Source organism: Eublepharis macularius, chromosome 1, assembly GCF_028583425.1.
Source record: "Eublepharis macularius isolate TG4126 chromosome 1, MPM_Emac_v1.0, whole genome shotgun sequence".
Classification (NCBI taxonomy): Eukaryota; Metazoa; Chordata; class Lepidosauria; order Squamata; family Eublepharidae; genus Eublepharis; species Eublepharis macularius.
Window position 1 is genome coordinate 96,407,723 of NC_072790.1, and position 24,968 is coordinate 96,432,690.

A 24,968-nucleotide genomic window follows, 5' to 3' on the forward strand; every position below is an offset into this window, starting at 1 on the left:
CTTTGAACAAAGTGTTGGGCAGCTCAAGTCAGCCAAGTGCTCCCTTTTTGGACCTAACATACGATCGGGTACATCAGACCATTTTGGTAGGCACCCAGGGCCAGATTTTGCCCAAGTAACTGAGGCACTGACAGCATTGCTGAGACATCACAAATACAACATGCCCATCATTGCTTCCCAGACCTGCATACCGTCAACCAAGTCCAAAAGTGAATCCCTGAGATGCTGGCAGCACCACTTGGCTTTCTCCACATGTATCTGACCAAGTACAACCTTCATCACATACACACCATTTTGTTTACCAGCACATCAACATCTTCACAGGTAGATACTGATCTTTTGGGGTACTTGGGCCAAAACTTGGGCCCACCTGATTTCAACATATGGTTAACTTTGAACCTATTTTAATATCCTTATGTCATCTCAGAGTGATAGGAAAACATGACCTCAATCTGTTTGGAGTGCTATTATGAATGGCCTCTACACTTCTGATTACATTTGAACTTTATATAATTGCATCTCAGACTATATTTCCTGCATTTCACTATCCTTTGATCATGCTGCTAGAGGGTTTATTTTAGTCAAAGTCATGACCCACCTTACGTTTCTAGCAAAGTAGACTTCAGTCTATGAAAACTTAAGCTATAATAAAAACTTTAACAGGACATGGAATTCTTTTTCCAATATCCAATATCATTGCTGTGAGAATAAATATACCCTGGGCTTCTAGATTTTTTGCCCACATTTCCCCCTACGCTGCCTTGCTCCAAGAAACACTTCCTTGGCTGTGTAACTTCCTACCGAGAAGTTTATAGTAAAGTTTTTAGTAATATATAAAAGAGGTCTGGAACAAATACACTGTGAGTATTCAAGGCACAGCAGCTAGTAATGCTCCTAAAAAGGGTCTCTTTTAGACCCCGTATCTCAGCCCTATTACGATAATTTGGTGGAAGAAATTTCTCTTTACACACTTTGAAGGGTACAAGAGGAAGTTACTGCTCTTTCAGTGATATCCTAAACAGAGTTACTCCAGTCTAAGCCCACTGAAATCAATGGGCTTACACTGGAATAACTCTTCTTAGGATTTCACTATTTGGCTCTGGTAAAGCCAAGGGTAGCTAGTAAAGAATTAGAAGCTTTTTGCTTACACAACATTATGACAACACTACTATGGACTTCTTCAGCAAATGACATCCCAAACAGTTAAAACTACATTCCAGTTCAACGGCCTAACCATCCAATACCCATTTATGGTATGTGGGTCAATCCCCCAAAATAACTGTTTTTGTTTAGGATGATTAATGTGCAACTGCAGCATCTGAAAAATCACTTTCCCTCCCATTTTTTTCAAAACGTACCCTAGTCTGAGTCAAGAATATTAGTATAGCACAGCACATTTACTTTTCAGGACAAGGATCATGAGGGGTGGGGGCAATGCATATTAGTCTGTACACCTGGGACTAAATAATTTAAATGAAACAGATTAAATGAAAGGGTGTTAGAATACAATCTTGTTGTGTGATAGGAATTTTCCCTAAGAGATGGCCTAAATTCCAACTCTGACTTCAGCAGTAGTTTCCTGATCAGGATAATCAGCTGCTTATCAATATCCGATCACCATTATTTTAGCCAAATATTCCAGTCAGTCCTATCAAAATTTAGATCACCAGCCTTGATAAATGTTACTTTGAGCCTTGCACATATTTTCAGATCAGATTAGATGACTAAGGACACTGCAGTGCCTTTCCTAAATGCAGCTTTCTACGAAACCAGTGTTTTAAAGAGGCCTAGTCTTCCACTTTCCTTAATAAGAACTGGAACTTCTGATCATTAGGAGGTCATTTTTAGGGCCAGATTGGTTCTCTTTTATATTCACTGGGAAAATTACAGACATTTCCCAATGTGATGCAATCTTTCCACAACTTGTAAATAGTTATGCTAAATCAGGGAGCCACTAAAGGCTACTGCTAAGGGAAAAAACCCTCCAGGGAAAATATGCTTGCACAAAAATCAGCTTACCCCAGTAGCTGTGAGGTGGTTTTTTAGACATATGTACACAAAGTAAAGTTGAGACTGAGAGCGGGACCACAAGTGACGCCTGACACAGGTTGGACACTTGCCAGCTTCCCTCAAGTTTTGATGGGAAATGTAGGCATCCTGGTCTTGCAGCTTGACTCTCTGACTGCTGTCCAATGGACTTTTCAACTGTCACTTGTCCAACATTCCGCCAAGCTGCCTACATTTCCCATCAAAACTTGAGGGAAGCTGGCAAGTGTCCAACCTGTGTCAGGCGTCACTTGTGGTCCTGCTCTGAGGTAAATGAGTGAGAAGCAGTTGGGTACCACTTCCTATGATGTGAGAAGGACTCAATGAAAGTTACATCGCAGTGCATACTTTCCCCACTCACTGTACAACTGACTTGCTAGATTTGTCACTTCAGAAGACACAGCTCATGCAAGATCAATGGCTGTTTGCTAAATTAACGTTAGCTCACAATGATGATGCCAATATACCTCATGTCTTATTCTATCTTTAGTTTGCCAGAGGCTGGGAATAAACCATGTGATAATCCACACATTTTCATAATGTTACATTACTGGCTCAAGCATCAAAAATATTACATTACATAATGTTTATAATGTTACAATGTTCATAATGTTACATTACTGGCTCAAGCTCAAAAGATGCATCAGCTGAGGCAATGGAGTCCATTTTGTAATGCCTAACAATTGTGGACATTGATGCCCAAGTGGCCACCTCACAGATGTCAACAAAGGTGTATTGTGTTGAAAGCTGCTGAGGTAGCAGTACTCATGACCGAATGTGCAGTAATGCCTTCTGATGCCTGCAGACCTTGACAGGACTATGCTAATATATTCCCTTAGCCACCTACTAAGGACAGATTGAGACCTTTCTGCCTTTGATCACAGGATGAAAGGCTACAGACAGTCCAACTGACTGAAAGGTCTAGTCAGGGGCGGCGCGCCTATTGAGGCCAGGTAGGCGGTGGCCGCAGGCGCGGGGTGCCGGAGGGAGCGCTGGAAGAGGCGCGGGGGGTGAGAGCGCGCCCCCCAAAGCAGAAGCCTCCTATTCCTCCCACCCCGCGCCGCCGCCGCCGCCAGCACAAGCCCCCGGCCAGGCGCAGCCACCGCGGGTAGACATCTGCTGCGGCGGAGGCAACCGAGCAGGAGAGCTCGGAGGCCGCCCGCCGCAGCTATCGGGCCGGCGGCGGCGCGTGCGCTCCCGTGATGACGTCACGCATGACGTCATCACGCAGGCAGGTGCGCGCGTGCTCGTGCGTGCGGGGGGGCGCTTGGCCGGCCAGCCGCGAGCGCGGCAAACCCTAGCGCCGCCCCTGGGTCTAGTGCACTTAATGTAGAATCACCAGAGGATCCAAAGAGTCCCAGTTCTTCACATTTGGGTGGGATGACTTAGGACAGAAAGAAGATAAAGAAATTTCAGCAGACTAACAGAATAGTGATGTCACCTTTGGCATGAAGGCGGGGTTGGTACAAAGTACAACCTTATGAAACATGCATAGACCCTTAGCTACAGAAAGTGCACCCAGCTCCAACACCCTTCTGGTAGATGCACCTGCCACCAAGAACAACACACTTTGAGGGTAACATTTATAAAGCTTTAGTAAGGGCTTGCAACACTATGCGTAGTCATATGCGTAGTCATGAGGAGAAACATACAGCTGGAGTATGTGTAAGGGAACCACCCTTAGAAAACACTTTAACCTAGAGTGTCAAGACATAATGAATCATTTGACAGGAGACAGGATAGATGATTAGCACCCAGCTGTCTATGAAGTGTGTTGCAATCAGTCATTGAGCTATACCAACCTGTAGAAGGGATGTGAATTTCATATAAATTAGAGGCCCCTGGATAAACTCCTTTCCTCTTACATCACTTTATATAAATACTATCAGTGCAGTAGGTTGTCTTCTGGAAAAGAGGATTTTTTTGTTACCTGTTTGGAGAAAGCCCCTTACAGCAAGATTTCCTGCTTAATTTCAAAGCGGTCAGATTGAGCCAGCTGGCACTGGGATGGGTAATCAGACCTTGCATCAGCATTAGTAACACTGGATGCCTCCAGAGGTTGAACAGACAGAAACTGGACTAAAAAATCATGGTCTCCTGAGCCATGTTGGGGTTACGCAGACCAGCTCAGCTGCCTCCCATTTCAGCGTTCTCAAGACTGTGGGAAGCAGTGGAACAGGGACATTAAATTCGGGTTCAGTATTTGATAAAAATTACCAAATTTTACCTGACTCAGTAAAATTCAGTGTCACCAAACTCAAATCTGTATTACTGAATGAATTTCTCATCTCTCTTCAATTAATGATGACAGGTAATAGCTAAAGGTTTCCACTGAGCTTGCATTGTCAAAGTAGAGCTTTGGGAATAAATTTGCTAATACCAAATTTAAGTTTACTGAATTTATTTGGTGAAATTCGGTAAAATTCTGGGAGTACAGCAGTGCTGTTCCTTTGCTAAGAAACAACAAAGAAACACAGCTTCCCGCCTTTTATACCAGATGGGAGGGAGAAGGTGGGGGAGGGGGGCAGAGGGAGAAGGGGAGAGGGAGACGGGGGAAGAGGGGAGTTTGAGTGGTCAATCCTTGCAGCAGCTCTCCTTCTCTGGCCAAATGGGATTCTCAAGGAAAGTGCCTTTTAAATGTGATGTAAGGAGTTAAATTAGGAGGCTTGCCTCAGTCAGCTTCCATTTTGCTTTGGCCTGGAGACTGAGAGACATTGCCTGCTTGCTGCTGCTGGCTTTCTCTCTTGGCCTGCTTTGGACTGTGACTGGATCCTGCTGTTCAATTAGTGGAGTGGATTCATGGCTGCTGCCTGGTTTGAGAGTCATAGACTTACTGATTTTTTTTTCTGTTTTAGGGGGAAGGGGTTGGAGGTGGGGAAAAGTTTTAAAAACTGCTTTTTTGCTGTATGGGGGGGCTTTGGAGGTGGGGGGGAAGGTTTTAAAAACTGCCTTTTTGCTGTGTGGGAAGGGGGCTTTGGTTGGGCTTTTGTGTAGGGGGCTTTGATTTCTGGCTTTTGAAGTTGGTTATATTTACTGTTCATTTTTCTACTTGACCTTCTGGGGGTGGTTGTTTTATTCTATTGTGGGTAATTTGTTTGGAGTCTTGTTAATTTTATAAAATTCACTTGTTCTTTGAGAGGGGCTGTTTTCCCCCATTTGGGCTTTCTTTACAGAAGTTTGGTTGGTGTTTTTTGCCAGGTTCTGTTTTCTGTTGGCATAGAAGTTTGGTTTGGTCAGGTGTTCAATTGATGTTGGTTGTTCTTCTTGCGGGGGGGGGGGGACGTGTTTGTTGGGGTGCTTGGTTCAATTTGTTAACTTAACCTAGTGGTGTTTGAATGTACTTTTTGCATATCCTGAGAAAGTTGTGAAGTGTGAACTTTTTAAAAGTGTTTTTAAGATACGCTAGTTGCAGGTTTTCTCCACAGGGAATAATGGAGATTGCAGGTCGCTGGGGGAACCCCCTTTGGGAGGGCCCTAAAACAGACTCCAAGGTCCAATGAAACTTGGGAGTCATTTGAGGATAGTTCGGAGTAGGTCCACGGCAAATCTGGTGGATTTTGCTTGCAAAATGCCACCCTCAGCCCCCTGGATAGCCCTCAGATAGTTTTCTCCATAGGGAGTAATGGAGGTGGCTGGGGTCATCTTCTTTGAGGAGGGGCATAAAATGGCACCACAAAGTCCAATCTTTATGAAACCTGGGGGGGAGGTTAGGAGTATGTCCAAAGCAAATTTGGTGAAAATTGGTCAAAAAATATACCCCTCCCAGGCCATTGGACATTTCTGAATTGAGTTTCTCATAGGAAACAATGGCTGAATTTGCTATGTCTTACCAAACCGAACTGGAGAATGAATTTGGTATTCCCTGAATTCCAGGGGTTTTTTCCAGTTTAGTATTACCAAACCAACCAATTTTTTTTCCTGTGCACACCCCTAATGTGTACAGCAGCCCATTTCCAACCATGGTGTCATAAGGGCATCCATCTGGAATGACCTATATGGAGCCTCTGTGTGAGGAGCATCCTCTTAATTTCTGAGGTGAAAAAATGACAGAGAATGAACACCACTCCTAGTTCTTTAGTATCTGATAGAAACTCAGCTCCTCCCTCATCATCACAGCCACCTTTTGGATCAAGGAGTCACTCTGCTTTGGGGACTGAGAGCTTCAGCATTTTAGGGGCTTTATAGAAGAGTGAGGGAAGCCACTGGGAAAAAAATTTATTATCTTATGCCTGGGGGAGTTCTCATCTGACAATTGCCTTAGACGCAGTCCAAATCTCCAGGAAAAATGGTGGAAAAGTCCCTGCTCTCTTCTCTAGGAAGAATAAGATGACTTGGGGTGGGACTGACTGATGGAGCGCTTGCTAGCAGTCCTGGAAGGGCCATGTAAGAGAAGAAGAAGGTGCCAATGAGACACAACTGACTCATGGTGGATCCCATCTACAGGGCATTCCTGGCAAGAGATGAGTAGAGGCGGTGGGCATTGCCTTCCTCTCCATAGCAACCCTAGTCTTCCTTGTTGGTCTCCCATCCAAATACTGACCCTGGCCAACTCTGCTTACCTCCCAAGCTGTGACAAGCCCTGGCTATTGTTTTGCATCTCTTTGAAAAGCCCATTGTTTGGGAGGAACCTGGGGGGATGGGAGAGCAGGCTGGCTGCTGAGACCTTTTCTTATGGATTGGAGAGGCTTCTGCTCTTTGATCTATCACTGCTGATTTACAAACTGCTCCAGTCAAGCCAATAATTCGGGTGGGGGGGGAAGAAAAGGAATTCTCTCCTCCAAATTTGCAGAATTGCAAGTAGTCCCCCCACCCCCGCTTACTGCTCCCCACCACAGAAGACATCAGTTCCTCATTGTCTAGAGCCCCGGCAGACTCCCATTGCCATTTGTGGGTTTCTGCAGGGTGCAGTCGGCTTTTTGTGCGAAAAGTGCATATAGCCTCCAGCATCTTCTTCCAAGCCTTATCTAGGGACTCTTCCTTGGGAAGCAGGTGTGAAGAAGTAATGGGACATTCATGCCAGAGTTGCCTTTAGGGCATTCCTTCAAGGAATGATTTGCTCTGTCTCTCCTGGCAGGGAGACTGCTGCACCCGAGGCTTGCATCAAAGAGTTGGAAGAGGACACTGTTGCAGCTGAAGGAGTGGCTGGGAGAGTGCAGACTTGAGAAAAAGTGGAGAGAGGAGAACAGCTGTGGGGGTGGGGGAGGACAGAAGGCAATGAAGAGAGACACAAAGGAAAAAGCAACCTGAGAGCTCAAGGAGAAAGAAAAATCATGGAGCTTGCTGTAAATCCTGAGCACAGCAAGGAGGCAGGAAGAAAAAACTGAAGGTTGCAAGCGCTCCCTCCCCACTGGAGATGGAAAACAGCAACCTACTTCTTGTCTCCAGGGATCATGGGAAGGAGAGTATCCAAATGTCTTAGAGTGTCCTCCTTTCTTCAACTAAATAGCAGCATACTCTTCATTTCATTTATACCCTGCTGCTTCTCTCCCCAGTGGGGACCCAAAAGCTATTTACATCATTCTTTTCTTCTCCATTTTATCCTCATGGCAACCTTGCCAGGTAGATTACTCTGAGAGAGGGAGACTGGCCCATGGTCACCTAGCAACCTTCCACAGCAGAGTGGAGATTTTTTGTTTTGTTTTGTTTTTAGCAGAGTGGAGATTTGAAGCTGGGTCTTCCAACTCTTAGCCCAACATTCTAACCGCTACATCATACTAACTTATTAAGCTGTATGAACTACTGAGTTCTTCTGCCAAAATAAAAAGACTGATTGTATTTCTATAAGGAATAAAACTACTAGTAATGCTTGCCTTTCAGTTCTACAGAGTGCTTCCAGATTTATATCCTACAGGGACCCACAGCTAGTTACAATATTCTCCCCTCATCCATTTTACACTCACAACCATGTGAGGTAGGCTGGGCTGAAAGAGATAATATATTTTGACTGACACAAGGTAACTTAGCAAACTTCCATAGCAGAGTGGAGATTCATCCCTGGCTTACCTAGACCTTAGTCTGACACTCTAAGCAATATGCTATGCCAGCTCTCTGTCACTATCCGTCAGCACCAATGGTTCTTCAAAACCAGGAAGCTGTACAAAAAATGCTTCATTTTGAAGGATTTAGAATCATTATTGCTATTTAGGGACTATAGCAGTTATGCTACCAACACTGAAATAGCAGAGCTTGCACCCTAATCACATGGACTGAAGATGACACTTGATTGAGAATTGTCAATAACCCACAGACACTTTGGTTAGGATCCAACAGACCATCAGTGGAGCTCCATTGACAACCTCCGCCTTCCTAATGCAGCCAAGTGAGTTCTCAGAAATACTGCTTCAGTGGAGTCAGGAAATTCCTCTGGAACAGCAAGGAGAGCAAAGTTTAGGTAGGCAGCAGAAGAGAGAACTGGCAAATATTGCCTTCTATCCTCTACTGACAGTCTATTCCATGAGTGGAAGACAACCTATGGATTTGACCAAGTACCTAGAAGTGGCCAGAAACTACTCTCTTCACTGGATCACTTAACCTATCACAGCTCAGCATACGGGTCCTTCCTCCCTTTACATGCCTGAATCAGCAAAGAAAAAGACACTAACGTTAGATTGCACTGCAACTTGCTGCTGCAACAGTCAGAATTTTAGAAACTGAACTCTCAAGCACTTGATGTGATCTGCCAGTAAAGAGACTGTCAAGTTATAATGAAAAGTATCATTTGGAAAAAGTTACTGTTTGCATTTTTTTCTCCTCCAAATGATAAAGCCAAACACCTCTCCCATTAATATATTTATTTATTTATTATTATGTATTTAGATATCTATTCTGCCCTCCCCACAAAGTGCTCAGGGTGTATTAAATGTTTACAGTCCTTATTATGAAAAGATTATTGTAACATGAAACACTATGGAAGGCTGAATAATGAAAAGCAAATAGAACTCTATTATTTGGAGTAAGAACAGGCATACATTCTAAGTATGGAGGAAGTAATTTGAACACGTACATATCATTGGCTATCGGTGATGATGATAGCCACATGGAAGTATCATCCTCAGTCACAGCATGCCACTGAACACCAAATGTTGGAGCAGCGACAAAACTGAGGAAGGCCTTTGCCTTGATGTCCTTTTTGTTGGCTTCCCAGAGGCAGGGGATTGACCACTGTGAACAACAGGGACTTCCCACTGATCTCTTTTTCTTGTGTTCTCTGCTTTGGGAACATGTGCCTTGGCATGCACTGAACATGCACTTAAATACCTTTTATCGTACTCCAGAACTGTCTGTCTATTGCATCCTTGGCTGGAACATTCTCAAACTTTAAACTATTCAGGATTAAGAGTACTAACAAACCTTTTGTCACCATACTGCATGCATGCTTTCAAATGCCAAGCATCCACAACATTCATACATTTGCTCCCATCTGTTAGATTACTTAATTTTCTGGATTTATGTGATAAAAAATTGCTTCCCTGAAACGGACATTCTTTGGGTGTGTGATGCACAGGAACCACAAAGAAGACTAACATCTTCTCCATTCTTTCTTTCTTTTGTTCCCATATATATTCCTATCAACCTCTCTTGAAAGCAATACTTCATACAATTGATAACATGGCCTCTGTCTCATGAAAACTTATGCAATAATAAATCTGTTAGTGTTTGAATTCTCAAAATATGCAAGTTTTAACTTCATATTTCCAGCATGAGCCTTCCCCCATACTACACTACACTATTACCAAACTAGTAAAATGTAGTGTAAGGGCTGACCAAGAAGGTAGGCTACGCTCTTCTTATTTAAGGCCCTGCTGCTATGCCGCACATTTAATACGCTACTATAATAATACAAAATCCAGCAAGTTATAAATATATGCTGTGCTTCACAGAACTGATCTCTAGGGGGCATGCTTTCACTATTCTGTGACGCTCATAGAATACCTCTGAAAAACAAGTGCAAGCAAAGAAGCCCTGAACTTAACCTGAGCTAATTTATAAAAGGTTGCAGCAAAATGCTCATTGGCCACATTGTTGCAGTCCTCTGATCCCATTGGATTGTTGGCTTTCAGCAATGCAGGAAAATGACATAAATGTTAAACTGATGATCTCAGCAAACTGCCGCATTGAACACTTTATCTGGCCAACTGATCCAGACTCATTGTTTCAATAAACCTGAAAAGGGCTGATCATGTCCCCAGTACAATATGTGATTCACTGTTTACTGCAATCAACCTGACTAAGACAAATACCCCATCCTGTGCACAGGCGGAGAGTCAGGCAACACATTCAGCAAATAATAATGTGATAGTAACTGGAGATTAACCAGACAATGAAAGCAAGATCTGTTTACAGCTACGCATCAGGCCTTTGGCCACCAAACTCTTGTTTGTTCAGGGAAAAGGGATTAATATGATGAAGAACTGGGGAGAGAAAGGATTACATACACTAGTACAGAACTGCTATTCTGAAAAAAGTACTGAGTTTGGTTTCCAGTTGTGTGTATCTTGCAGTTGTCCATTTTTAGCAACAACATGCCATGAACCATTTCAATTATTTTCTAATAGAGATGGTTTAAAAAAAAAAGACAGCAAGAGAGAGGGAGAAGGAAAGCAAGGAGGTAAGAGACAAAAATATTTGCTGGTGTGGCTTTTCTGCAAAGAACATTGATTTGGTGCAACCAAATTATTTCATCTAATGCTGCAATTCATTATGACGATTAATAACTGAGGTTTCATAGTTTCAGGTGGGTTGCCATGTTGGTCTGCAGTACAATAGCAAGATTTGAGTCTAGTAGCACCTTAAAGACTAACAAGATTTTCAGGGTCAAAGCTTTCAAGAGTCAAAACTCCCTACATCAGATAAAAGTCTCACATCTTTTCTCCTTTAAAATTGTAACAAAGGAATGAGCCTAGTTTCAAACACTGAAATTAAGTGCAGGTTGAAATGTTACTTCCCTGCACAGCAGCACCAAGGCAAACTGAAGAATCAGGAGCCTGCAATTTGCATTTTACAGAAGAAACAGAGGCATGATCCTGAGATCAGATCTGAACCAGCAATTCCCAGGACACCTCAGCGTAATAAGCTGCAATACAGATCTAGCTACAGATTTCACAGGATGAGAAGTGCTTTGAGGGGCATGAAGCCAAGAGGGTGTACATTTCCAAAAATGAAAAGCCCCATGTCCCCAAAACCTGAGCTATTTATTAATTTTAATTAACCAAAGATAACATCTAACCTACTGATTTTAATTCTCCATACCTGAGGAGGTAATTATACCAAAACGAAGGATAAAGTGAGTTGGTTATTAGTAGTTTTACGTTAAGAAAGGGGTCAGATTTCAGCATGTTCCTGTTTTATTACATATAGCTGAAAATCAACTGGGTAGTGAAGGTAGGCTGGTAGGGCTACTGAAAGATGTCAATGGATTGCCCATTCACCAACATGCTGTGAGAAGCTATGTATTTTAGCAACAGCCCATGATGTAACAGAAATATAAACAGGGCAGCATAAAAATGCCCCACAGGGTTGAAAGCAGTCAACCACTCACATCAGAGGATCAGGCCTCCCACTAGAGTGGAAAACCTCATGGCCTGGGCCCCATTCCCCACTGTTACAAGACAGGACATCACCCAGATTCTCCCACCAGGGTGCCAGCTAGTGCTGGACACCCTTCAGAAAGAGTAAACAAATGACCTTCCAATTTTCTCTCCAATACATTAATTTTTGGAATTAATTAGGAAGGCAAGCTACCTTCAAAGCCAGAATTCCATCAACTCTTGCACAGTATTTCTCCATACAGCCAAAGGCATGAAAGGTACATTAAAATTGGCAAAACGCTCCTGGCAAACTTTCTGAAGAATTGTTTATAGATATGCAGATACTGGAGACTGCCTAGGGAGACATTTCCTAATGTTATCAGTTTGTCTAGTTAGTTTTATTTGACTAGCACTGTGAACACCAGATAAACAAGAAGTAAGAACTGATCTCATAGCTGAACCTCATTTTATGTCTCTTCTCGTTCAGAATACTCTTTTATGCAGAAGAACATTTTTCCCCTTAATGGGGATCCCTCCTTATCTCATTTTATCATTCCTTCAGGACCCAAATTGCAACTACTGCACCAAATTCTCACTAAACCCATCGTTAAGACAAGCTGACTACTACAGAAAACATGTGAAGTATGCACTAAATGAAACTAGCTTTTGAATGTATAACTTGCATACTGTTATATAAGTAATAACAACTGTGCTTATATACTGCTCTTCTAGACAGAATAGTGCCTCACCCAGAGCAGTGAACAAGTTAGTGTCATTATTATCCCCACAATGCAGCTGGGGCTGAGAGGAGTGGCTTACCCAAAGCCACCTATTGAGCTCATGGCAGTAGTGGGATTCAAACCAGTAGAGTGCTGATTTGCAGCCAAAGCACTGCGAATCAGCATTGATTCGCAGCCAAAGCACTGTAGCACTGTGCTACAGCAGCTCTCTGTATACTATTAGATGCTAACAGAAAGGTCCCAATTTCAGATGATGTGGGAACCAGGTTTACAATGACAAACTAGTGTAAATTCAAAAGTATATGGGGGGGGGGTTCAAACTACTGAACAATAGCACTGGCCCTGAGTCCTGACAATATATCCAAGTTTTAGCCTAACACCATGCAAGCAATAGAATGATATTTCAAAAAAGAAAAGAGATTCTTCAGTCAAGTTTGGAAACTATTTCCTCCACAGCTGAGAATATAGGTGGTTTGCAAACTGGGTCAGGCTTGTATGCAGCACCAAAGGGCTTCCACACAGCAGGTTGCCCTGCAGTTTCCCTTCCCTGGCCACAATCCCAACAGTGACCACTATCTCTTCTCCAAGTCACTTGGTCTTTTTCATTAAAAAAAAAATTGGCAATTGAATATCATTATATGGATATAAGGTTTCACAGACATCAGCTTCTCTGAATTCTCACTTTTATTTTTAAAAGCCCCTTGCATTATGAAGATATGCCATTCCTCTTATATTGCTGCAATTTTAAAAAATAAAAGCTGGGAATTCAGAGAACCTGGCACACAAATATTGTTATAACATTATAAAAATATTCATTTTTTTAAAAAAAGAACACCCTGATGTCAAGGTGGGGAAATGACCACAGTAAGTATAGGGTTAAGGAAATTCTGAACTTTCCCACCCACATGGAAAGCAGGTTTGAGAAATAACTGAGAAAAGCTGGGGGAACCGTGGGAGGTATATTAATGCACTATGAGACTATGGTGAAGTAGGGGGAGGAAACTACTTTCCAACAGAAAATAACCTCTGGATATGGCCTACAGACAGAACCTCAAGCTCCAGATTTAAATCACCTTTATATTACATCCTTTCAGTCCCCAACTGAGGGGGGGAAAGCAGGGTAAAAAAAAAATTAAAAAAAATGTATCTGCCAATTTAGGTTCTTCTGAACTTTTTGGGTTGTTTAGTTTGCAAATATTTGTAAGTAAGCTTGTTTGCTAGAGTCCAAATATTTGTTCCAAAGATGGGCAAAAATAAAAAGGACAGGTTTAGGGTGGTGCTCAAGGCCTTCATTCTACAGAAATCTAAGGCAAATGATGAAAAGCATAAAATCATTGAAAAGAGAGAGACTTTTGAGGCCAGGCCTCTGTAAAGCGAGAATGAAAGCCTAAGCAAACATTTCTATCCTTTTTGTTAATCGTATAACAAAAGACATACCAGGCTATCCACAAATACAAGAAGGAAATTTTCAATAGCATTAGCATTCAGCTGTCCAGAGATTTACGCAGATGACTGAAAGCCACACCCATCCACTGTTGCATACACAGAATCTTCCCAAGCACATCTGATCTCAATATCAACATGCTACAGCTACTTAATACTCAAAACAAATGCTGATCAGAAGATTCAGCATTCTCATTCGCTCAAAGAGCAACACAGCACTATGTGTGGGTTCATTTGAGTGCAGCCGTTTTGATACTACTGCCAAAAAGAAGCTGCAAAAGTCCAATAAAATGGTATGCTGTTGTAACTAGGAGTATTCTCATGGTAGTCTTTTCTCTTGAAATACCATATCACATGTGACGCTACAATCCAGTCAGAATCAGAAACTCTGCTTTACTCTGTCTATGTCAAACAAAGCTGAGGAAGTCAATACGTACAACCTGAACAGATCAGTCAAGATACAAACAGGCAGAACAGAGGACAATACGAGCACCCAAGATTAGGATCTTTTTCTGCTTCAAAACCCTTAAGGCTAATGTTTACCTCTTAGTTATGAATAAACGGGTTTGTACCAAAGCAGCTTGTGCTTTAGCAACAGAACATTAAGTTACCAATTCAGAGATACATACCTTCCCTGCATCAACAAGAGAAGCTATTTCATCCAGATATGGACCACTTGGTGTAAAAAAGGCCCACCGGTAATGGATCCCTTTACAAAGATGCTGTGAGAGACGAATATACACACTATTTAATTCAAAATAGCCCAAAAATGCATAAACTTCCAAACATACTAGAACATCATTGCCTGAATATGACAAATGGAAAAAAGATAAAACGTTGGCTTTCTAACATACCTTTATAGTCTTTGTACCAATAGTCACTCCAGTCTGTAACATACCATCAGCTACGCCAAGTCTATCCACGTTCACTAAGAAAGGTGTTACTAAAGAGACATACGTGGCTCCTGACCATTTTTTGAGGAGCTCAGGGGCCCATTTTTCAATAGATCCACCAATGTTATCTAGGATGAAATCAAATCTGAAAAGAGAAAAATGCAAGGAAATAATTGGAATAAATGTATATTAAAACGTCAAAGAATGTGTCACTAAACAATGGTGCTTTCCATACAAGGACAGGCTTGTGTGGTTTTTCTAATGCTGGTGCAGCTGCTGATAAAGCACAACAGCAATGGAGCTTCCACATGGCATGGTTCCTTGCCCCAGTTCCCCAGCAGTGCCCCCCTTCCCCTGGGCAACCAGGGCTTTTGCAATTTTTATTTAACATAGGCACTAGAATACTGTTAAATCAATATAATGGTATACTAATACATGTACCAGGTACTCAAATTCCTATATTTCATTTTTTTAAAAGTAAGTCTGTAGCACTTCCATTGTGGAGATATGCCTTTCCACTTTTATCTGTGCAATGGAAGGGGCTAGAGCAGGGGTCCTCAGTGCTGTCTGTGAGCAAGATGGTGCCCAAAAACACCTTTCCTGGTGCTCACCATGTGTTTTAGAAAGTGAACAGAACCAGATGGGGTTTTGCTTGGCAGAGCTTCTGATTGGCCACTGGAGATCTGACAAGCTGTAGAGATGGGCACCAACTGGAAAAAAATGAACCGCGCAGTTCATGGTTCATCGCATTTCACGAACCACAAACTTTCACGAACTTGCCCCGGTTCATTTGGTTCATGAAAACATCACATCCAGGTCAGCAAATCGTTAATTTCTGGGCACCATAACATAATGGGAGGAAAATGACAGGTGTTGCACATGATCTTGTGCAAGCAGAACTATGCTACGTCCATTTATGTTTCTGTTTATACATCGCTGGATCTAAGCCATGATATTAAGCATTTCTACTGCACTTATACAAAGCAAACTAAACATTTATTCAGAAGTGTCCTAATGAGATTAATGGGACTTGCATCCTACTTAGCAAAAGTGTCTAGGATTGCAGCCTTCGTGAAAAAGTGCTTTACATGGCCTATTTATTCAGCAACGCTACTATTTTGAGAGATGGAACTATCACCACCTAAGCTACCATTGCAGAAGAGAATGAAATAAGTGAGCTCCCGAAACCAGTAGTATATGGTTGACTTCAGTTGGAGGACTTTTGCCAAGGCTATGTAACATTCAACTGCATTCATACATACAGTGGCAACGCTTTCAGCTGTTCTTCTACATTTCCAGATTTATAATCAATGACATTATCTGCTCCAAGATGTTGTACTAGTTCACTAGCATCCTGAGAACAAACTGCAGTCACGTGAGCGCCCCAGGCTTTCATCAGCTGAAGAGAACATATAAGATAAAAAAAAATGCTACCTAGATTAAAACTTTTACCAAAGTAAAAATTCTACCAAATTAATATTATCTAACTCAAGACTGTATCCATTCCTCATCAGATGTTGCACTATAGCAATCATTTCCAAACAGGCAAATAGGCTTACGCACACAGGAGAATCCAAGTGTATGTACCTAAAATAGTGTGTAATGGTAGCACAATATCCAATGACACATGAGTGCATCCCCAGGCAAACAAAGTTCATGTTTTCTCTTTTTCTATGTACATCATAAAAAAATTTAAATCCTCTATCACAGTGATTCTCAACATCATACAAGCTTCACTCTTCCTCCATTTCATCCTCACAAGTCACAAAAACCTTGTAAGTTTAATTAGGCTGAGAGAGTTTGACTGGCTCACCATGGGACAGCCTTGCAGTGGCTGATCTCCTTTTTTCACAGTTGGGGACAGAGGGCAGCACTTGAGGAGATGTTACCGTGCTGCCTGCTGATATGCGGCATCCCTCAGGAAGCAATACTATCCTCAATGTTATTTAATATCTATATGTGCCCCCTCGCCTAGTTGGCTTGAAGTTTTAGACTGAGGTGTCATTAGTATGCTGTTGACGCCCAGTTATATCTGTTGTTGGACGGACGGCCAGATGCTGCCCCAGATATTTTGGCTAGGGCTTTGGAGGCCATGACTGGGTGGTTAAAGCAGAGTCATTTGAAGTTAAACCCCACAAAGACAGAGGTCCTGCACCTGGGCCGTGGGCTGGTGGATTCAGAGAACAGGCTTCCAGTAAAGAGCCTGGCCGTGGTCCTGGATGCCTCTCTATCAATGGAGGCTCAGGTCTCAGCAGTTGCCAAATCTGCATTCTTCTATCTTCATCTGGTCAGGCAACTGGTCCCCTACTTCTCAGCTACTGACCTGACTGCAGTGATTCAAGCAATGGTCACCTCCAGACGGGATTACTGTAAATCGTTCTACACAGGGCTACCCTTGAGACTGATCCAGAATGCTGTGGCACGTATCCTAACAGGAATTCCATTTAGGACACACATACAACCTGTTTTGTACCAGCTGCACTGGCTTCCAGTTGAATTCTGGATCAAGTTCAAGGTTTTGGTCTTAACGTTTAAAGCCTTCGCAGACTGTGACCAACGTACCTGTGGGACTACCTCTCGCAGTACATTCCCCAGAGATGACTCCATTCAGCAGATAAACATCTGCTGGATATCCCTGGCCCCAAGGATGTTTGCCTGGCCGTGACTAGGGACAGAGCCTTTTCGGCTCTGGCACCAGCCTGGTGGAACTCTCTCTGTTGAGACTCAGGCCCTGAGGACTTGTTACAGTTCTGGCGGGCCTATGGTTGTGACTGAGGTGTGGGCGGGCTTCCTGACTGACCTTTCCCACTGTTGGCCTTTGGGCCACTCTGCTTTTACAGTTTGATCTTAGCAATCTGCCTTGCCACCCCACGGTGTCGGAGTATGTTGAGTATCTGTGTATACTGAATTATGTTGATCTTAAGCACTGCATCTGGGATCGGGATGGTTTTACTTATATCTGTGCCATATACGAGGTGGCATTTTTACCTATTTATATTCATTGTATGTTTTTATTTTGTATGTGGATTTGATGTTGTGACCCACCCTGAGCCTGCTTGCAGGGAGGGTGTGCTAGAAATATAATAAAATCAAAAATCAAATCAAATAATCCAGTGAACTTTATGGTCAAGTTGGATTTTAAGCCAATTCTTCATAGTCCTAGTCCAACACCCTAACTAATACATCACACTGCTTCTCTGGGCAGTGTGATGCATGTACACTTATGTAAATATAAATATGTACATTTATTTGGGACTAAGATGTACAGAACTTACTTCTCAATAACCACACTTAGGCCACATATTCATTACAAGCAACAAGTAGCAAATAAAATCATGATCACTTCAAAACAGGATGTAAACAGTTATATACTAACAGTGCTGCACAAATGGTAGTGAGAGCATTCTGATCCCACCTGTGCTTATTTGAAAATTTGTCTCAGTGAGTTCTCCAAAGCAGGCAAGCATAGATTTACAGACTAAGCTTCTTTTCCAAAAGTGTCAAAATCTCAGCTGGAGGGGGGTGCCTATAAAGTAAGTACTAACTCACCTGTATAGCGAAGGTTCCCACACCACCTGATGCACCAAAGATCAATATCCTGTGAAGCATAAGTAATTCCAGTTAACTTAGCACAGTAATGCACAATATTTCTACACCACCTGCCAAAAATTAAATTGATTAAAAAGACTATATTGTACATAATGAGTTCCTCATGGTTCTATCTATATTGAGAAAATCAAAAACCAAAACCAAATGACAACTAAGGTGAATTTATTTTGGAGAATCAACTGGATGGGTATGATGGCCATGTTTGAACACCGGAATGTAATATTAGAAACTGTCAACCTAATAAAATGTATACCAGACAGCTATGAAGAACAGAAAGGGCTCTCTTTCACATGGGCATGAGCATCTTCTCTCACAAAGAAGCATACTCAGAAATGCTTTCACCTCTTCTTGCTCAAAAAATGTTTGACTGAAAGAAGCTGCTACTGAAACAGAAAGAAGCAAGGGTATCTCTTTATTATTTCTATGGCACTTCCTTCTCAGGAAGCCTCCTTCAGTTCAAGCCCTTACAACTAACTGACGAAGCGCAAGGAAGGGTCAGATTTAGAGCAGGGTGGATCCAGTTACTGGAGGGTGGGGTATAAATAATTATACAAGATTTTGATCCTCCTCACTGTTTCAAACCTATGTTCACGTTACCTCATATTTAAAAGAAAGTGTCCGGAGCAGGCCTCTCCTGCCCCGGACTGGCCTCTCCTGCCCCGGACTGGGCCCGCCCGTCCCCCCCCGCCAGGCCCCCCGGGGCCCGCCCGCCACCCGCAACACCCCCGCCGACGACCCCCGCTCACCGAGCGGCCCCCGACGACGGGCCGGAAGAGGGGCTCGAGCCGAGGGCGCCCCAACGCGCTGCCACCGGGGCAGGCGGGCCCGCCGCCGCTGAAGAGGCCGCCGGAGCGCGAGCGGGAAGGCCCGCCAACGCCGCCGCCAACACCGCCGCCAGCGCCGCTGCCCACAGCAGCGGCGCAACCGGGGCCGGCCCAGACACCCGGCGCGGCAGCGGCTGCAGGGCCGCAAGCCAGGAGCGGCGCGGTGCGGCCGGCGTCGCCTCCGCCGATGCGGCCGCCCTGGGCGGCGGCCCGAGGGCGGGCGCGGCCGAACGCCGGCAGGGGGAGGGCCTGGAGGGAGAGGCCGGGGGGTGGGTCGCCCCACGAGCCGTTCCGATCGGGGATTGGCTGGACGGCTCCTGGGAAGGCTCCCCGGTCTAAGGAGCCGGCGAGGGCAGGCTGGCACAGGCAGGGGATTGGCTGGAGGCAGGAGGGGGAAGAACAAGGCCCAGCGAAGAGGGCGGGCACCAAGGGGGAGATGGAAGAGCACCAGAGCCAATGGGGATGGGGAAGCCAGGCACGCAGGGAGGGGATGGCAGGATCGGGGGGAGGAGATTGGTGCAGGAGGCAGGGGCGTGATCAGGGGGAACTATAAGAGGGAAGCTCCCGGGGATGCCGGGGAGGAAAAAGCTGACTGGAGGACGGAACAGAGAGAGTGCGAGACTCCAGGGCAGCAGGGAGGGGAGCAGACCCTGGTGCATTAACCACTGCCCCCACCCAGTCTGAGGCAAAGGGAGCTCCCTCGGCCGCCCCCTGGCGACGGCCCAAAGGACGGCCGGACGAGGGGAGGACGCAGGTGGCAGGGCGGGGCCTCACAAACTGGTGGAGAATGCAGGCACTAGCAGTCCTGTGAGGCACCCGCTCCCGCACCTCCCCGCCCCTGCGGGCTGGAGTAGCGCCCGGCCGCTCCTGCGCCCAGCGGTTCTGAAGGCAACGAGTGCGGAGGCCCCTACGGAAGCCGCCAGCTCCGCCATGGACCTCGCGCAGTTCGGTCAGTGGCTGACCGAGCACCAAGGACAATTATTGAAGGAGGTGGCCTAGATGCGCTGGCCCGCCAGCAACAAAATGCCCAGGCGACCCTCGTTCGGGACCTTCAGCAGGCACTAGCCGGGGCCGGCGCGGGAGCCGGTGGCGGCGCCGGGCCCAACCCCCGGCCGCCATTCCAACTCGCCAAGCTGGGCCCAGAGGATGATGTGGATGCGTTCCTGGAGGCCTTCGAACGCACCGCAGAGGCGGCCGGGTGGGCACCAGCTCAGTGGGCCTTCATCATCGGGCCCTACCTCACAGGGGAGGCGCAGGCCGCCCTGAAGGCCCTCCGTAAGGCAGAGAGCGCGGACTACGCAAAGCTCAAGGAGGCCATCTTGGATCGTTATGAAATCACTCCGGAGACTTACCGACAGAAGTTCCGGACCATAACCTTCCAGAAAGCGGACCGGCCTCGCACCCTGGTCGCCAACCTCCAGGACGCGGCCTACCGGTGGCTGAAACCCACGTCAGACGAGGGCAGGAGGATTGCGGACCAGGTGGTGCTCGAGCAGCTGCTGAGCGTGATCCCAGCCCGGGCCCGCAACTGGGTGGCATATAACAAGCCGGCTACCCTGAAAGAGGCCACCGTGTTGTGGGAGAACGTGATGGCCGTGGAGGCCCGCGAACCCCTGAGGCCTGAACCACGCCCAGGCGGCGAAGGGAACCCCAACACCGGCGGAAGGGGGGGCCGGGCCCGACAAGGTCCCCGCCCACCCGCACCGGCTCACCTGGGTCGGGCGGGTGGAGGGCCATCGCCTGGGTCCCGCTTGGTCCTGCCACCGCCCGTGACCCCCTCCCCTAAGCCGGCCGGCCCAGCACGAGAGGCAGGCGACAAAGGACCGTGTTTTACCTGTGGGCAGCACGGGCACTGGAAGAGGGAGTGCCCCCTGATGGAATGCGACCTGGGGTGGGATACTGCTCTGCCCGCCACGACCCGGACCCCTCGGCCCCCTCCCATGCTCATCCTGGTATCCGTGATGGGCAGGAAGCTGACAGCCCTCCTCGACAGCGGAAGCTCCGTGTCAATGATCCGGTCCCACCTGCTGCCTCCCAACCTGCCGGTGATCCGACAAGCCGTCATCGCTTGTGTACACCACCACGTGGAAGAAAGCCCAGTGGTCATGGTCCCCGTGACCTACCGTGAACGAGCGTGCGAGACGCCCTTGGCCCGCGTACAGGCCCTGCCCTACCCGGTCCTCCTGGGGAGGGACTCCCCCCACTTCCAGCTCGCTATGAGGACCGCCTTTCCCCCCAGCCAGGACGGGACGGGAGAGGTCCTGGCAGGGAGCGACGAGGAAGACCCCGAAGAGCCCCCAGAGGACGGGGGAGTCGAGGACGCCCCAGCCCAACTCCACCGGGGGTGGAGGGCGGAGCCCCAGTTCGCCTCCACCCAGGCTGAGTACCCCTCGCTGGAGGCCCTGCGGCGGATGACTGCGGTAAGTGAGGGGCGGGTCCTCGACCCACGCCGGGCGGGACGATTGCCGCGGGTCATCCGTGAAGGGGGGCGTTGGTATCGCCTGGTGAGGGGCAAACATGGAGAGGTAGCCCAGCTGCTAGTCCCAGCCGCCTACCGCCCAGAGGTCCTCAAGACAGCCCATGACCACCCCTGGGGAGGGCATCAAGGCGCCCATGGCACCACAGCCCGGATTGAAGCCCACTTCTTCTGGCCCGGGCTGACCAAGGAAGTCCGGCAATATTGTCGGGCATGCCCACTTTGCCAACGACAAACCACCCAGCGCCCGGCCCGGGCCCCACTGGCCCCCCTGCCCGTCATCGAGGAGCCCTTCTCCCGGATCGCCATGGACTTCATCGGGCCACTGCCCAGGACCCCGCAAGGGTCCCGTTACATCCTGGTCCTGATGGACTACGCGACTCGGTACCCCGAGGCCGTGCCCCTCCGAGACATGAAGGCCCCGGGAGTTGCACGAGTGCTGCTACGATTCTTCGCCCAGGTGGGGCTGCCACGAGAGCTGCTGTCGGACTGTGGGAAGCCCTTCACGGCCCAGCTCACGAAACATCTGTGCCGAACGCTGCACGTCCGCCAGATCTTCACCAGTGTCTATCACCCCCAGACGGACGGGCTGGTGGAAAGGTTCAACCAAACCCTGAAGGCGATGCTCCGCAAGCTGGCCCATGATCGCCCCCAACAGTGGGACCTGTATATAGACCCCCTGCTCTTCGCCGTCCGCGAGACGCCCCAAGCCTCCACCGGGTACGCCCCCTTTGAACTCGTGTACGGGCGTCGGCCCCGGGGGATACTGGGGCTGGTGGAAGAGCAGTGGGCCTCAGCGACCACTCCCGAGGGACGGCCCGCCCCTGAGTACATCCAGGACCTCCAGGCCCGCCTCGAGAGTTGCCGCACCACCACCCGCAAGCACCTACTGGCGGCACAACAGGCACAGAAGGCCTACTACGACCGGGGGGCCAAGGCCCGAACGTTCCAGGTGGGGGAGAAGGTCCTGGTCCACCACCGAATCATGGGGCCAGGCCCGGGTGACCCTTGGAGGGGCCCCTACCCCATCACTAAGGTTCGAGGGCCCCTATCGTATGAGGTTCAATGTGGGCCGAGCCCCCGGCACCGGAAAAGGCTACACATTAACGATCTAAAGGCATGGCATGAGGCGGCCCCGCTCCAGTGTAACCTGTCTCCCGAACCTCTCGAGCTCCCGGCGGGGGAGTTACCTTGGACCTCAGGGGGTGCCAGCGAGGAGGAGCCCGTCCTCGAACCGGACCTCCGGGGAGACCAGCACGCGCAAGTGAGGGCGGTGATCTGCCAGAATCCGGGCCTTTTCTCCCGTCAGCCGGGCAGGACTGCGGTGTTGGCTCACCACATATCTACCCCTCCCGGCCAAGTGGCAAGGGCCCCCTGGAGGCCACTACCCCTGAAGCGGTGGGAAGTCGTGGCCCGGGAGGTAGAGGACATGCTCCGCCTTGACGTGATAGAGCCGTCCCACAGTGCGTGGCGGAGCCCCATCGTACTTGTGGGCAAGCCGGATGGCTCTGTCCGCTTCTGTGTGGACTACCGACAAGTCAACGCCATTGCCACCTTTGATGCCTATCCTATGCCCCGGGCCGACGTGCTGATTGACCAACTGGGAACGGCCCGGTACTTGTCGGCCCTCGACCTCACTAAAGGGTATTGGCAGATACCCATGGCTCCAGAAGACAGAGAGAAGACAGCCTTTGCGACCCCCCAGGGCCTGTTCCAGTTTAAGGTCATGCCCTTCGGGCTGCATGGGGCCGCAGCCACCTTCCAGCGGCTCGTGGACCATGTGCTGGCCCATTGCCAAGGGTTCGCCCGGGCCTACATTGATGATATCATCATCTTTAGCCCCGACTGGCCGTCGCACCTGAAGCACCTCGCCACGGTCCTGGAAGCATTGGCCGGAGCGGGCCTACGGGTCAACCCACGCAAGAGCCGAATCGGGTTCCAGGAGCTCACCTACCTCAGATTCCAGGTGGGCCGTGGGATCCTGCAGCCAGTACCAGACAAAGTCACCACGCTGGAGCAAAGCCCCCGACCCCGGACTAAGCGACAGATGCGGCGCTTCCTGGGGCTGGTGGGCTATTATAGTAAATTCATTCCCCACTTCGCCAGCCAAGCCAGCCCGCTCTCCGACTGCTTACGGAAGGACCGGCCCGCCACCATTCTGTGGAGCCCCGACCGAATCCAAGCCTTTGAGGCCCTGCGCGGAGCCCTGTCAGGGGCTCCCGTGCTCCAGAACCCAGATTTTGGACGGCCCTTCCTAGTCCAGACGGACGCCTCCGACGTCGGGCTGGGGGCAGTCTTGTCCCAGGAGATTGACGGCCAGGAGCACCCAGTGCTGTTCATTAGTCGGAAGCTGCAACCCGCCGAGGTCAAGTATGCGACGGTGGAGAAAGAGGCCCTGGCCGTTAAGTGGGCGGTCGGGGCACTCCAGTTCTACCTCTCCAACAATCCCTTCACCTTGGTCACCGACCACGCCCCCCTGCTCTGGATGGCCCGCATGAAGGACCACAACCCACGGGTCCTCAGATGGTACCTCTCTCTCCTCCCTTTCAGCTTCGAGCTGCGACACCGGCCAGGCCGCCTCCATGTGAATGCGGACTACATGTCGCGGATCCCAGAGCACCAACCCGACCAGGAGACGCCCGGCCCCAGGGGGGGAGTGTGTCCGGAGCAGGCCTCTCCTGCCCCGGACTGGGCCCACCCGTCCCCCCCGCCAGGCCCCCCGGGGCCCGCCCGCCACCCGCAACACCCCCGCCGACGACCCCCGCTCACCAAGCGGCCCCCGACGACGGGCCAGAAGAGGGGCTCGAGCCGAGGACGCCCCAACGCGCTGCTGCCGGGGCAGGCGGGCCCGCTGCCGCTGAAGAGGCCGCCGGAGCGCGAGCGGGAAGGCCCGCCAACGCCGCCGCCAACACCGCCGCCAGCGCCGCTGCCCACAGCAGCGGCGCAACCGGGGCCGGCCCAGACACCCGGCGCGCCAGCGGCTGCAGGGCCGCAAGCCAGGAGCGGCGCGGTGCGGCCGGCGTCGCCTCCGCCGACGCGGCCGCCCTGGGCGGCGGCCCGAGGGCGGGCGCGGCCGAACGCCGGCAGGGGGAGGGCCTGGAGGGAGAGGCCGGGGGGTGGGTCGCCCCACGAGCCGTTCCAATCGGGGATTGGCTGGACGGCTCCTGGGAAGGCTCCCCGGTCTAAGGAGCCGGCGAGGGCAGGCTGGCACAGGCAGGGGATTGGCTGGAGGCAGGAGGGGGAAGAACAAGGCCCAGAGAAGAGGGCGGGCACCAAGGGGGAGATGGAAGGGCACCAGAGCCAATGGGGATGGGGAAGCCAGGCACGCAGGGAGGGGATGGCAGGATCGGGGGGAGGGGATTGGTGCAGGAGGCAGGGGCGTGATCAGGGGGAACTATAAGAGGGAAGCT

The 24,968-nt window shown here is 48.7% G+C and overlaps 1 protein-coding gene across 2 annotated transcripts in view; it reads right to left on the reverse strand.

Moving 5' to 3' along the window:
• Positions 1 to 24,968, reverse strand: part of RTN4IP1 (reticulon 4 interacting protein 1) — a 32,139-nt gene that overhangs the window by 1,729 nt on the left and 5,442 nt on the right. The window contains exons 5-9 of one of the 2 annotated variants that reach the window (XM_054980386.1): positions 18,199 to 18,247; positions 15,912 to 16,048; positions 14,611 to 14,794; positions 14,386 to 14,478; positions 8,326 to 8,409 (exon numbers count right to left, since the gene is read on the reverse strand). In XM_054980386.1, coding sequence (XP_054836361.1) covers positions 8,374 to 8,409; positions 14,386 to 14,478; positions 14,611 to 14,794; positions 15,912 to 16,048; positions 18,199 to 18,247 — 499 coding nt within the window. In that variant the 3' untranslated portion in view covers positions 8,326 to 8,373. Of the gene's footprint in view, positions 1 to 8,325; positions 8,410 to 14,385; positions 14,479 to 14,610; positions 14,795 to 15,911; positions 16,049 to 18,198; positions 18,248 to 24,968 lie in introns of those variants that run through there. The other variant, XM_054980379.1, reaches the window with a different exon arrangement.